Below are 14882 nucleotides of genomic sequence, written 5' to 3'. Positions count from 1 at the left end.
CATCATAGGTACACGTCAACTATGACAGACAAAATGAGAAAAAAAAATCCAGAAAATCACATTGTAGGATTTTTAATGAATTTATTTGCAAATTATGGTGGAAAATAAGTATTTGGTCAATAACAAAAGTTTCTCAATACTTTGTTATATACCCTTTGTTGGCAATGACACAGGTCAAACATTTTCTTTAAGTCTTCACAAGGTTTTCACACACTGTTGCTGGTATTTTGGCCCATTCCTCCATGCAGATCTCCTCTAGAGCAGTGATGTTTTGGGGCTGTCGCTGGGCAACACAGACTTTCAACTCCCTCCAAAGATTTTCTATGGGGTTGAGATCTGGAGACTGGCTAGGCCACTCCAGGACCTTGAAATGCTTCTTACGAAGCCACTCCTTTGTTGCCCGGGCGGTGTGTTTGGGATCATTGTCATGCTGAAAGACCCAGCCACGTTTCATCTTCAATGCCCTTGCTGATGGAAGGAGGTTTTCACTTAAAATCTCACGATACATGGCCCCATTCATTCTTTCCTTTACACGGATCAGTCGTCCTGGTCCCTTTGCAGAAAAACAGCCCCAAAGCATGATGTTTCCACCCCCATGCTTCACAGTAGGTATGGTGTTCTTTGGATGCAACTCAGCATTCTTTGTCCTCCAAACACGACGAGTTGAGTTTTTACCAAAAAGTTCTATTTTGGTTTCATTTGACATTCTCCCAATCCTCTTCTGGATCATGCAAATGCACTCTAGCAAACTTCAGACGGGCCTGGACATGTACTGGCTTAAACAGAGGGACACGTCTTGCACTGCAGGATTTGAGTCCCTGGCGGCGTAGTGTGTTACTGATGGTAGGCTTTGTTACTTTGGTCCCAGCTCTCTGCAGGTCATTCACTAGGTCCCCCCGTGTGGTTCTGGGATTTTTGCTCACCGTTCTTGTGATCATTTTGACCCCACGGGGTGAGATCTTGCGTGGAGCCCCAGATCGAGGGAGATTATCAGTGGTCTTGTATGTCTTCCATTTCCTAATAATTGCTCCCACAGTTGATTTCTTCAAACCAAGCTGCTTACCTATTGCAGATTCAGTCTTCCCAGCCTGGTGCAGGTCTACAATTTTGTTTCTGGTGTCCTTTGACAGCTCTTTGGTCTTGGCCATAGTGGAGTTTGGAGTGTGACTGTTTGAGGTTGTGGACAGGTGTCTTTTATACTGATAACAAGTTCAAACAGGTGCCATTAATACAGGTAACGAGTGGAGGACAGAGGAGCCTCTTAAATAAGAAGTTACAGGTCTGTGAGAGCCAGAAATCTTGCTTGTTTGTAGGTGACCAAATACTTATTTTCCACCATCATTTGCAAATAAATTCATAAAAAATCCTACAATGTGATTTTCTGGAAAAAAAAATCTTAATTTGTCTGTCATAGTTGACGTGTACCTATGATGAAAATTACAGGCCTCTCTCATCTTTTTAAGTGGGAGAACTTGCACAATTGGTGGCTGACTAAATACTTTTTTCCCCCACTGTAACTCATGTTATTAATTGAAGCTCTATTTTATAGCCAGTGAAAATCTTCTTCGTAAGCTATGACCTCAAAAAAATTCTGCCAAATTGGCAGGCAATGTTAAAAAGCAGGAAAAGCAGGACCGAAAATATGAGGCCATGAAAAATTCAAGATTCTGCCAGTCAATTATTAACTCAAAGTTCTGGAACACAGGTCTGATGTGATGAGGTAGTGGGTTGAGGTTAGCATTAGTGGCGGTCATGGTCGTTGTGTACTTCACTGCAGGTCAAGGTGAGGACAGATCAGTCTAAAAGATGCTGGATTTGATATCATGTAATAAATCCATTACATCCAACAACTAAAACAACACATGGGCCCCGCAGACATTAATATTTCACCTGACAACCCATTTATGAGCTGAGGCAGGACCTCAGACTTACACTACAACTTAAAAGCCTAGCTCATGCTCCTGTCTGTCCTCTCACACAACTATCTATTAATGTTTCCTGGGGATTTTTACATGCGAAAGAAGTGTGTCCTATATATAAACTTTTAAATGAGACTAAGGTAATGCACTTCAATTGTTTTGGCATCTTTATAGACTTTATCTGGAATTAATATCAGTATGAACTATATCCCTGAAATGTTTTATCTATGGCATTGACCTGCTTTATACATTTCAGTACAAATCAGGAATAATCTTCTCCATGCTCATTCACAGCATTATTCCATACACCCTATCCATTCAGTAGGCATGCCACTGCCATGCTTTTCTTCTTAGATGTTTGACAGGCCTGTAGGCCAATGCTTGTATCCCCTTAGCACTTGACCTTAAAGGTCCAATGCAGCCGTTTTTTATTTCAATATCAAATCATTTTGGGGGAACAATTAAGTACCTTACTGTGATTGTTTTCAATTAAAATGGTCAAAAAGAAACAAAAACAGCTTCTTAGCAAAGAGCAATTTATCAAGAAATAATTTTGCTAGGACTGTCTGGGAGTGGTCTGAGTGGGGAGGGGAAAACAGAAAACTAGCTGTTATTGGCAGAGAGGTTTGGAACTCTCTTTCTTATTGGTCTATTGACTAATTTACCACCTGGTGATGTCTGGTGATCCAGGCTGAAATTTCAGCCGGTCTTTTAAAACAGTTCTTACACTAAAAGGGCATTATCATCAATTTCACAATTTCACAGTATTATTCCAAATTCAGTGTGGAAATATATATTTTAAAAAACACAGGAAAATCACTTTTTTTTATGCACTGGGCCTTTAACAACTTTCTTCACAGTTAATAAGGCTACATTACAAGTCTTATTTCATAGTAATTAGTACTATAGATTATTAATCTTGCGTAGAGATGTTGCAGAGTAGACCGTATAAAAACCACCTGTGCAATGTTAAACCACGTCCATAATGACAGGGGGCGGGGCATTTCATGTGCACACAGGTGCAGGCGGGTAGGTGGCCGGTTATAACGGTTCACTTCGAGGATAAGGAGATGAAACTGCTGTCTATGTTTCAACTCTGGGGAGAGAGGGGACGCAGCACAAATGTAAGGGTTTGTGGAGTGACAGGGGTAAAGTCAAGAGAAACAGAGCGTCGACTTCTCGACAAATGGTTACGTCTTTGACCGTGTACTGTGGAAGTGTACCAGCGCCAGTGCTCTGCAATGTTTGTTCGCCGGACGGGAAAACTGAAATAATCCATTACCTTTCCTCTTTCCCATACTGTCGAAGTTCTGCTTCCCGCGTTCACTTTGGCCAAAAGCGGAGCGGAGGACCCGAACAGGAGACGAACTTCAAAAAGACAACAGACGCCTAGTCCGTCTGTAGACAAGTTTGCTGTTCGTCTTGCGGCGCGCACCGGGCACGTGCGGTTGATGTTGGACGATGGCGGTATCTGGGAGAGTCCGAGCGCTCCTGTTATTGTTATGGATTTTTCAAGGTAAGATCATTTTGTGCCACAGCTTCTCTACTTACCCTTTTAGTTTTTTGGATTTGTAAACAAGTGATACATTTTATACTATTTCAGTCATTGTCGTTCCAGCTCTGTGCATCAATGATTTACACAGACTGTTAAGGTCTTGTGGTAGAAGTTATTTTTCACATTTAGTCGTTCTGTGTAGCTTTCAGAAGATGTGTGGCATTGGAAAATTCCTCAGGCGATTTCACAAATTGTTTTTAAGATTTGGAACTGCGAGGGCTGTACGGTAGGCTACCACCTGTTTTATAAATATGATGTAGCCAATGAATACCTAAATCATGTGTGAAGACCTTGCGCTCTAGTCTAGTGTTCTAGCATGATGAAAAGCATATTTTGGCTCCTGTCTGTCCCAATAGCATTTGCATGGTGTGTTACAATAGTGTTGTGGTGTTGTAATGTAGTTTGTAGAAATTGCCTCCTGAGATTTGGCCCCTGAAATTAAAAGTGATCTAGTACACGGAATAATAAGATATACCCGGAATAATAAGATATACCCTACATGTTTTTTAGGTGGCTATTATTTTTCAAAGCACCATTGAACCAGGTGTTGGTTTCCTCAATAGTGGAGGGGAGAAAGGTGTGGTGTGCTCATAGCCTACCTATCTCACTGGCTACTGGCTACATCCTTTCACCTGTCAGGACAGTTGAAACTATCAAAGGGCATTTTTATTCTGATGGTAGAGATGTAGTTTTGAATCAGGTTTACCCACAGATAGCCAATTGCAGGGATCATCAACTTGATTCAGCCGCAGGCCGATATTTTTTTTCTTGAGCGAATGGTCAGGGGACCGGAACATAATTACAAATAATTTTTAGAGGGCAAATCGACCGCAAGAAGCCCAAACATATATAATATTTGACTAAAACAATTATTTCAAACCTTGCTTACATTTGTATACGGTCACATATATCTCTCTGTAATGCGTGGGAAATTAAAATCACTTGGAGCTGATTTGCTGGTGTTTTACAGTCTTATGTCCAACAATAAAAAATAAAATAAAATGTTTATTTTGTTGCTCAAAAACTTGGGGGGCCAAATAAAATCACAGACAGGCCACCAATTGGGGAACCCTGGCCTATTGTAACCCATTTTGTGTTGAGAAAACCCCCATACTAGATATGTGATTGACTCCCAGCAGCAGCACAGTGAGATGAGCATTGTGGTTGTCGCTAAGCTGCCCAGCCTACGCTGCTGAAGTCAAAGGAGGTTGTAATCCGCTGATTTGCCCTGGCGTTTTAACAAGGCAAGGACAAGGTACAGATTCACCGGCCGGCCCGGGTGGCGGTCTTGGCTGATGAGATTAAAACGCAAGTGATGACGACAGACTGGCTAAGGGACTGGTTTCACGTCAGACTGGGATTAAAATGGCAAACATGAAGTTGGAGTGTGTTCATCATGACACACTCTGTCCATTCAGTCTGGAGTAAACCCTGTGTTTTAGGATGGGCCATGGCCAACATGAACTCATCAACTCACTGCATTATTTGACTTCCGTCTGTCCTACTTACATAGGATGTCAGGGGATTGACAGCAACCATTGGCTCCTACAGTCAGGGAGGATTTATCATCAATGCCATAGGACAGGACACCTGGGTGGTGTTTGATCAATTAGGATAGCAGTAAATAAGGGTGGTTTTGAAAACCACTGCTCTAGGCTATCAGCTATAACCTCTCAACTCGGCCCCTATAATGTTCTGCAGATGTCAGACCCTGATACTGCAGTTTGCTGCTAGATAAGGAAGGTGATTACACTGTATGTTGCTAGTTTATGGGCGCTCTGTGTGCTTATGCTTAATGCGAGCACATGATGGGGCCTATTAAATGCTCACCCAGCTGAAGTTGTTGCCTCCTAACATTAAATAATAATATGTCATTTAGCAGACGCTTTTATCCAAAGCGACTTACAGTCATGCGTGCATACATTTTTGTGTATGGGTGGTCCCGGGGATCGAACCCACTACCTTGGCGTTACAAGCGCTGTGCTCTACCAGCTGAGCTACAGAGGACCATTAAGTAAGCCTACTGTCAATGGAGAGCTTCCATTTACAAAACAAAATGTCATTTAAGTTTTCATTAGCATTTTGCCTGTTTTTATCACAGTTGCTATGCTCAGATTAATTGGCAACTTTGATTGTTGAAAGGAAGTTGTAAAGATGTTTTGGGAATAGGGATTAGGACAGAATGATCTCTGTGGAAGGGTATTTCATACCCTAGCTATTTAGAGGGAGAAATAAAGAATCATGTTTATTTGTATTACAGTGAGGGAAAAAAGTATTTGATCCCCTGCTGATTTTGTACGTTTGCCCACTGACAAAGAAATGATCAGTCTATAATTTTAAAGGTAGGTTTATTTGAACAGAGACAGAATGACAACAAAAAAATCCAGAAAACGCATGTCAAAAATGTTATAAATTCATTCGCATTTCAATGAGGGAAATATGTATTTGACCCCTCTGCAAAACATGACTTAGTACTTGGTGGCAAAACCCTTGTTGGCAATCACAGATGTCAGACATTTCTTATAGTTGGCCACCAGGTTTGCACACATCTCAGGAGGGATTTTGTCCCACTCCTCTTTGCAGATCTTCTCCAAGTCATTAAGGTTTAGAGGCTGACGTTTGGCAACTCAAAACCTTCAGCTCCCTCCACATATTTTCTATGGGATTAAGGTCTGGAGACTGGCTAGACCACTCCAGGACCTTAATGTGCTTCTTCTTGAGCCACTCCTTTGTTGCCTTGGCCGTGTGTTTTGGGTCATTGTCATGCTGGAATACCCATCCATTACCCATTTTCAATGCCCTGGCTGAGGGAAGGAGGTTCTCACCCAAGATTTGACGGTACATGGCCCCGTCCATCGTCCCTTTGATGCGATGAAGTTGTCCTGTCCCCTTAGCAGAAAAACACCCCCAAAGCATAATGTTTCCACCTCCATGTTTGACGTTGGGGATGGTGTTCTTGGGGTCATAGGCAGCATTCCTCCTCCTCCAAACATGGCGAGTTGAGTTGATACCAAAGAGCTCGATTTTGGTCTCATCTGACCACAACACTTTCACCCAGTTCTCCTCTGAATCATTCAGATGTTCATTGGCAAACTTCAGACGGCCCTGTATATGTCCTTTCTTGAGCAGGGGGACCTTGCGGGCACTGCAGTATTTCAGTCCTTCACGGCGTAGTGTGTTACCAATTGTTTTCTTGGTGACTATGGTCCCAGCTGCCTTGAGATCATTGACAAGATCCTCCCGTGTAGTTATGGGCTGATTTCTCACCGTTCTCATGATCATTGCAACTCCACGAGGTGAGATCTTGCATGGAGCCCCAGGCCGAGGGAGATTGACAGTTCTTTTGTGTTTCTTCCATTTGCGAATAATCGCACCAACTGTTTAGGGATGGTCTTGAAGCCCATTCCAGTCTTGTGTAGGTCTACAATCTTGTCCCTGACATCCTTGGAGAGCTCTTTGGTCTTATTTCCCTCATTAAAATGCAAATCAATTTATAACATTTTTCAAATGCATTTTTCTGGATTTCTTTGTTGTTATTCTGTCTCTAACTGTTCAAATAAACCTACCATTAAAATTATAGATTGATCATTTCTTTGTCAGTGGGCAAACGTACAAAATCAGCAGGGGATCAAATACTTTTTCCCCTCACTGTATGTTGCTACTGTGTGTAAGCCATTAGTGTCTCCTGTCGCTTTATCTGTACCTTGTGGAACAGCAGGCGTTAATGTGACCTATGAGCTGCTTTGTCAGGGTTTTGCTCCATTTAACACGCAGAGTGACAGGTTGCTGATGCCATGTAACTCTCTGCTCTCTCTGGGGAGGAAGAGCAGTAAAATTAGCTAGAGGTCTATTGGATTGAGGAAGCCTCTTGTCAACAAACACACTGACAGGATTGACAGCTAGTGCAAATGTCACACTTTAACTTAAACTGGCCAATTAGGCCTGACAGAAGAGATATGATAACATTGCTATGTGACAGTTTTCTTTGTTTGAGACAGCTGATTCAACAAACATGATTTTGATTTTTCCCTTATTCACTAATGATTATTTTCCTAGTTTGCAAGCATAAATTATTCTGCCACTTTCTAGGGTGTCCAATCAAAAATGCATCTTTTGACTAATGGTTCAAATATTAATTGTGTAGATGCTCCTTTGAGAAAACCAATGGTCCAAACTTCATGTCTCTATCATAATCCGTTCAAAAGTTATTGGAGTTTCTACCCTTGTAGGATGGCCACGATTAGGGTGACACAATCAATGGAGGCCAGAGGAGAAAAAAAAGTGGTCTAAAATCTGGGAAATAGTATTGCGTCAGCTAGGCTAGATGCTGTGCGAGAGTTAAGGCAAACTGACAGGCTTACCGTTGAACTCGTCATCTTTCTTCTCGAATCCAGACATAAAACAATATAGAGGTAAGATGGATATCGATTTTGAGACATGACATGTAGCTTTTCACATTAATGTGAAATCCCTGTTATTTTTCAAAGATTTCTCAGGAAAAAAAAGCTGATCTCTGTGAAATGTCAACGGAGCACTGAGCGTACTGCAAGTTTTTTATTTTGAAAGTCCTTTACATTTAATTCGGCTCGTGTCATGCTAATTTAGCTTTTTGCGACCCGTGGAAACTTTGATGAATACCACCACCTAAACATGTAAAATCCCCCAAAGTCGCTGCGACTTTCTGTCAACAGAGCTCGGTGCTTATTATTGGATGTACTGTATTAGGTTACGAAATCCGACTTTAAAAAATATATAATGTTAATGATATGTTAGAGAAAGACCCCACTGAACGATTCAGAACATGAAGAATCATATTTGTCTTGGTAAAATGTATTTTATAACATAAGGAAGTGAAATTTCATCACCAATGTGCATTTTCACCCACTCTAGGCAGAGTGGGTAGACACTCTACACTTTCTATGTCAAACCATAACAGGAGATATACTGTCCTGTACTGAAATACGTGAATTTATGTTGGGTCCATTTGAGCAATTAATCGCTAAGTAATCATAGTGCTTTATGGTAGGCAAAAATCTTTGGTATTAAAGATGATTGAATAGTAGTACTGTTTCTCCCCCAGAGGTTTTACTTGTGTTCAGCATTGTTTGTATGTGAAGTTAGCAAAAGCACATTTATTCAATTGTAACAGTGGGGGCGGATGGCACGGAGGGAGCCAGTGCCTTGGAATCAGCTCCTCTCTCAGCAGAGATCATTAGCAAGGCTAATGCCCAGCTAGCTGGGGCAATTATATATACCCCCCACAATGCAGCCAGGACGTGTAGCACCCACAGTCAATATTTCACCCCATTAACTCCTACTACTACTGACAGTGAATGGGTGAACATGTTACACTGAGTTGTTTTAATATTTTTATTTTAATATTTATTGTAATGTAGAATCCTCTGTTTCTTTCCATTCTTTTAGTTGTTTGAGCTCCCTTCAGAATAGCATACAGTAGCCTTCTTTTATACACTGTCAATCTGCTGATGTGTCTGACCTGAATTAGCAGCAAGACAAAAGTAGCCTACAATGGTTGTTTTTAATGGGTTGAAAATAGGCCTGTCTTTGTGGCACGATAATCTCAGTCGAACATACAGTACAGTGATTTATGTTGTCTGTTTAGTCTACTATGGTACAGTATGACTCTGTGGGGAAGGAAACGGAGCGGTTCTGATGATGAAGCTGAGTCTGGCAGTGAAGCGAGCTGAGGCTGAGGCACACAGACTGATTGACTGCAGTAAAGGTGGCGGTGTGGGTGCTGCCACAGCTGCAGCCTGACAGGAGCCCTTCACCACCACCACATCTCCATCAAGGTCCTGTCCTCATGTGACTAATGATGCAGGGGAGGGCAGGCAGCAGGCAGGGGAGGGGAGGCAGGGAGGGGAGGGCAAGTGCGAGAGGGCAGGCATCAGGCAGGAGAGGGGGAGGTCAGGTATGGGAGGGAAGGGGGTAGGAAGGCAGGAGAATGGAAGGCAGTGGAGGGCAGGTAGGGGACGGAAGGGGGAGGGGGGGAAAGGAAGGCTCAGGTTGCCAGTGAGATGAGTCAGGACACAGGCCAGTGAGGCCATGCCAGTCTGCCAATTACTGACTATGACTGGAGGCTCCTCAGAGGAGGAAGGGGAGGACCATCCTCCTCAGTAAATTTCATAAAAAAATATTTTTTAAAACATAAAAAAAAGTATCCTTTTTAGCCTCAACAGCACTCTGTAGGGTAGCACCATGGTGTAGCCGGAGGACAGCTATCTTCCGTCCTCCTCTGGGTACATTGACTTAAATACAAAAGCTAGTTCAGCCTACTCAAACACCATGCTCAAACAGAGGGATGCTATGTCAGCTAGCTGGCTATATCCAACACAAAACTGGTACTTTTCCAAGTCAAGGTAAGCTTTTGGTTTTACTAATTTATTGCCACCGGGGCCCGCCGGTGTAACTGCTAAACTGCGTACTGACAATACACTGTAACATTACTGCATGATTGTAGCGGCTTTACTAACGCGTTAGTTCCATTAGCTATGTTGACTATGACGTTACTTTAGTTGATATGGTGACAACGATGTAGGCTGTGTGTAGCGGTTTTGATATGGTTTGGCTTGGAAAGGTTTCGCCTGGGCACATACAGATGATGTGTTGTGTGCATTGAAGTCCACAAACGAAGGGAAAAGGTGAGAGGAGGAGCGCGCATAGATGCGAGAAGTAATACAACGTGGCTGCTTTGAAAGTGAACTGTGTTTACGCGTGATCAGGGGTGTATTCATTCCGCCGATTCTGTTAAAAAGTTTCTTAAGCGGAATAAACGGAACGAAATGGGGATAAACATACCTGAATTTGTCCAATAGAAACTCTCGTTTTCAACTGTTGGTCTAATGATTACACCCTAGATCAACTCGATGCAGGCAAGAGAGTGCAAGGCGGTGTTGAATGTGTCACTGTCTGTCACCTCAAATTTTTATCTCGACCTGTGTGCATCTACGTTGTCAACATTAATTCACAGGCTAGGTTGTAGGAACCTCATGATGGGTATAGGGAAAATTTCAAGTATCATGTAGTAGCCTAAACCTATCGCTGTTACATTGAACTGGGTAAATGGAATATGAATGACAGTCATCCAATATGCTGTAATAGATATAAGGCCATGCTCATAAAATTAAAATAAAAATGTTCTTCCTCATCATAAACGGCACAGACCGCCACTGGACTGAGACAACGTGCTCCTTGTTTTGGCCTCAATAGAGTTTCAGTTAATTTATTCACCTTTTAGTATTGACTTTTATGTCATTTGGTTTGACTCAATTTCACTTTTCATACAATGCATGTCAGTTGGAGTACTTGATGTCCAGGGGTTAACGGTATCACGGTGTCCACTTCATAAATGACGGATCTCAGAGCAAGCGACGTGCCATTTACTCCCTGGCGTGGGCGGTGATTTAGGCCAGGTGCATCCTGGGAAAAGAGCACACACTAATGAGGTAGTCACCTTTTTTAAATGAGGCCTTTCGCTCCATCATACAAACTGACAGCAGTGTGTGTGCTTCAGAGAGAACGAAACAACCAATGGAAGATCACAAACCAACACATTTATATGAATCATCCCTGTTAGTGTATCCTACCATACAGTACATGCCATAAATCAGAACAAACCCACATTCAGCACATAGTGTTGCATTTTATTTTTATTCACAATCCTGTTGAGCCTAGTGTGAGTTGGGAGGCTGTGGTGGTCTAGTCTCAGCTTCCTGAATATGTCATTAAGATAGAGGGGAATAACTGTTATTTATCCTCTCTCTCATGTACCAACACAAACAGCCCTTTGTTAAAACAGAAACCTCTGTAAAAGTGTCTTTCATTGACATTTTTAAAATGGCTTGCCATTGATTTCCGAGGCAGGGTACAAAGGCGTGAAAAGCGGTGGTCCGTAAAACCTGCCTTTATTCTGTCTGCTTTGTTGTGCAGGTAGGAGACGGATTACCGGGTCGAAGTGAAGGGTTTTGTAGTGAGCGAGTGGAAGATTAGAGTTGTTTGTGTGTAATTGTAGAGAGATTGGATCCGGGGGTGTAATATCAGAGGAGGGGTCTGTGGTAGATCGCTGTTAGAGATTGGTTAGCGCTGGAATGGTGGATGATAGGCTTGCAGAGTAAAGCTAGATGGGTTTGTCAAGGGAAAAGGGCAGAAGATGGCTGTGCTGGAACGGAGGAGGGAGATTGATGGGTTTGGCTGTGGGGAGATGAGAGATTAGTATTCATTGAGGAGTGAGAGAGAGGCATGCTTTATCCTCTCTGCTGGCTGCAGGCCTCAGGGCCAGGTGGATGGGGTAGATCAGGAGGGGTGTGACCTGGTCTTAGAAGGTGCCGTCAGGTTTTAGACCTTACAAGCCTGGTTTTGTGAGGCTAAGGACCTTCTAAGGAGGGTCCCCTGGGGCAATCTGAGAGGCTACTGCAGGGGATTGAGCAGCACAGGGTCTGGCTGTTGTCCAATACAGATTACAGCCAGCTAAGTATGTTTCTCTGTCTCTGAGCGAATGAATGAGAGCGTGAGAGAGCATTTTACAGAGGAGATATAACATATCCAACTGATCTACACCTCCACTCCAGCATTCCCATCCCTCTGTATGTAGACAGTTTGTATACAGGCTACAGATGCATTGATACTGTGTGCTGTATAACCATACCAACTCCATTACATACCTGTTTTGACATAGAATTTTACAGCCATGCTCATAGGCTGTATTTACACAGGCAGCCCAATTCTGATCTTTAGCCCTATTATCAGCAAAAGAGCTGATCTGATTGGTCCAAAGACCAATTAGTGGAAAAAGATCAGAGTTGGGCTGCCTGTGTAAACACAATCTTAGACCCTAATTTACATTTTAGCAGACTCTACAGTAGTGAGTGCATACTTTTTATTTAATTTAATTTTTTACTTGTACTGGTCCCCCGTGGGAATCGAACCCACAACCCTGGTGTCACAAGCGCCAATTGCTATCCACTGAGCCACACGGGACCGTCAGCTAGACTTTTTAGCTCTAACGTCAATCTACACTGTGTTACATTCTTGCCCTGTTCCTCTGGTAGAATGACAATCACCATTAAAATGAATACCTCAGGGTTTTTGGTACTACTGCTGATCAAAATAGAAACACCACAATCAAGCAGCAGAGAGACCAATATCCGTGTGTTTTACAACTGCCTTCTTAAAAACCCTAAAGTAATTGGGTCAATTACATGATCCTATCTCCGGATTGACTGAGAACTGTTGGAAGCATGGACCCAGGTAAGGTAATATCCTGAAAGAGCGACTGCCTTTAAAAAGCAATGAATCCCTTTGAAAACCGACTTTGGGGCTTCGATATGAGTCAGAAACAGTTATTCTAGTGTCAAATTTGACTACAAAGTGTAAATAGGATAATTTTGGTCATAAAGTCAGTCTCGTCTAAAACTGAGTTTGGAACATCCATGCGTCACAATGGGCAACTGAAGGTTGGGTTTTGATTTAACAATGTACATTTGCCCACTAACATGGGGTGAACAGCTGCAGTGATTGTGCTCTATCCAATAGCATAGACAGTGAGACAGACCTGCCCAGCAGCTCCGACTTTGTTTACATAAGACAACACGTCGCACATTTTTTTAACTTGAGAAATACAGCACCAAACACCTTAGTTAGATGTAAAATTGCGCAACTAAAACATCCTTGGCAAAAACGTCAAAATTAATTACAGATTTCTTGAGTTATCTTAGATTCAACCTGGGGATTTTGAGAAAAGTGAAATAGGCTTCTGTGTTTACAGTGCCTCATGGGGGACAAACATCATTAACCTAACACGGAATCGGTCAGGATACACACCTCCAAGACTGAAATCTTGTTTTTCTAATGAGCAACAGAAAAACGTGCCTTCAGTGGCTCTTTAACATCACTTTTAAGTGGCATGCAGCTTTCTTCCATAATAGGCTTTTCATTAGTCTGCTGCAGTTTCAATTTACCTCTTAATAAAGACCCCTTACTTCCTAGTTGGACTGACTCCCTCCCTAACAATGTTCTCTGTAAGTCAATAAGGAATTACAGAATATGAACATGTTAGAGCTCAGATCAGGGAATTGGAGACAGCTCGCTCTCCAATTATCCTGACTCCAGCAGTACGTCATCATGGAAATCAGACAAATAGATTGAAAAGTGCCATTCCAGGCAACCTGCTTCGGCAATTGGCTGAACCGTTGGCTATTGGAATGACCAGGTTTTAAGTCCCCCTGAGTTGAGACATTTGACATTGCTAAGAGCCTTGGGGAAGTCCTCCTGGTAGATTATATTACCAATATGGATATACAACACAACCTTATTGGCTGAATGGAGAATGTCTAATCAAACCAAATACATGTATTTGCCCTGCACTGTCATTGGCTCCTCTAGTAACATTTCATCAGAGTGATATATAAATAATAATTAGGTTACATATCGGGGGAAAATATACAGAATGACTTTTATTAGATGTTCTCGGGAGTGGAACTTTTTTGCTTTTCTAATTTATATTTCAAGCCCCGAGGTTGCCTGGTTGGCTCTCTAAATTGATGCGCGCAGGGCTGCTTCTCAGAAACCTGCTTCGACCTGATAAGCCCAGTTACTATTGGCGTTTTCAGAGGGCTTGCTCAGGCTCCCTTCAAATATTTTCAGTTTCAGGTGCTAAGATGAAATCATAGTATGCACTCAATTCACGTGGTTTGGCGTCTACCATACCTCAGATCCCTAAAATATGGAATTAATTCTGAAAATATAGGGACATATATGACCCCCAGTTCAAATCTGTCAAATCTGAAACTGACGCCATTTGTCTGTTCATTTGTCTCAAATCATTCTGTTATTTAACAGGCTGCAGTTCTAAATGGCTTTACTTCAAAAATAATTATCTCAGTGGGTATTCTGCTCACTGATGCTATTTCTAATGCAGCACTACTATTAGTCCATGTTATCAACACAGAATCAGCCATCATGTACTCTGAGTAGCAGACATCGCCATTGTCAGAAATTGTTCACCAAAAGCACATTTTGGTGTCTGATGATTGAGAGAGAGAGAGAGAGAGAGAGATGAAAATAGACGATTAAGGGTTGTGGGGAATTTATTTACTGGTTGGGAAGGTCTCTGGACAGTCAGGCCTGACACAGATCTTTAGGTGACACTGAGATCTTTAGGTTCTGTATCATAGTCAGTGGCATTTTCAGACTGGCAGGTTCAGGCCACATACTGTAAAACCAGTGCCACGTTCAGTTGTCAAACGTTATCGAATGTTGCAGATAGGAATGCCATGAATAGAGCAGACATGATTCCTTGTTCTGCATGTCGGAAAGGCATGTTTGTTCTACAAACATATTTCCATCTGAACGTTCCAAAACGTTGTGTCCTTCTGAACGCGCCCCAGGTC

At 42.3% G+C, this 14882-nt stretch overlaps 1 protein-coding gene across 2 annotated transcripts in view; it reads left to right on the top strand.

The window, feature by feature from the left end:
* The first annotated feature begins 2950 nt into the window (after positions 1-2950).
* Positions 2951-14882, top strand: part of LOC121567993 (endothelial cell-selective adhesion molecule) — an 83012-nt gene continuing 71080 nt past the window's right edge. Inside the window, exon 1 of one of the 2 annotated variants that reach the window (XM_041878449.2) lies at positions 2951-3435. In XM_041878449.2, coding sequence (XP_041734383.1) covers positions 3381-3435 — 55 coding nt within the window. In that variant the 5' untranslated portion in view covers positions 2951-3380. The remainder of the gene's footprint in view (positions 3436-14882) is intronic. The other variant, XM_041878450.2, reaches the window with a different exon arrangement.

Source organism: Coregonus clupeaformis, chromosome 6, assembly GCF_020615455.1.
Source record: "Coregonus clupeaformis isolate EN_2021a chromosome 6, ASM2061545v1, whole genome shotgun sequence".
NCBI lineage: Eukaryota > Metazoa > Chordata > Actinopteri > Salmoniformes > Salmonidae > Coregonus > Coregonus clupeaformis.
Note: the sequence above shows the minus strand (reverse complement) of the source record. Positions and strands in the feature narration are given on the sequence as shown.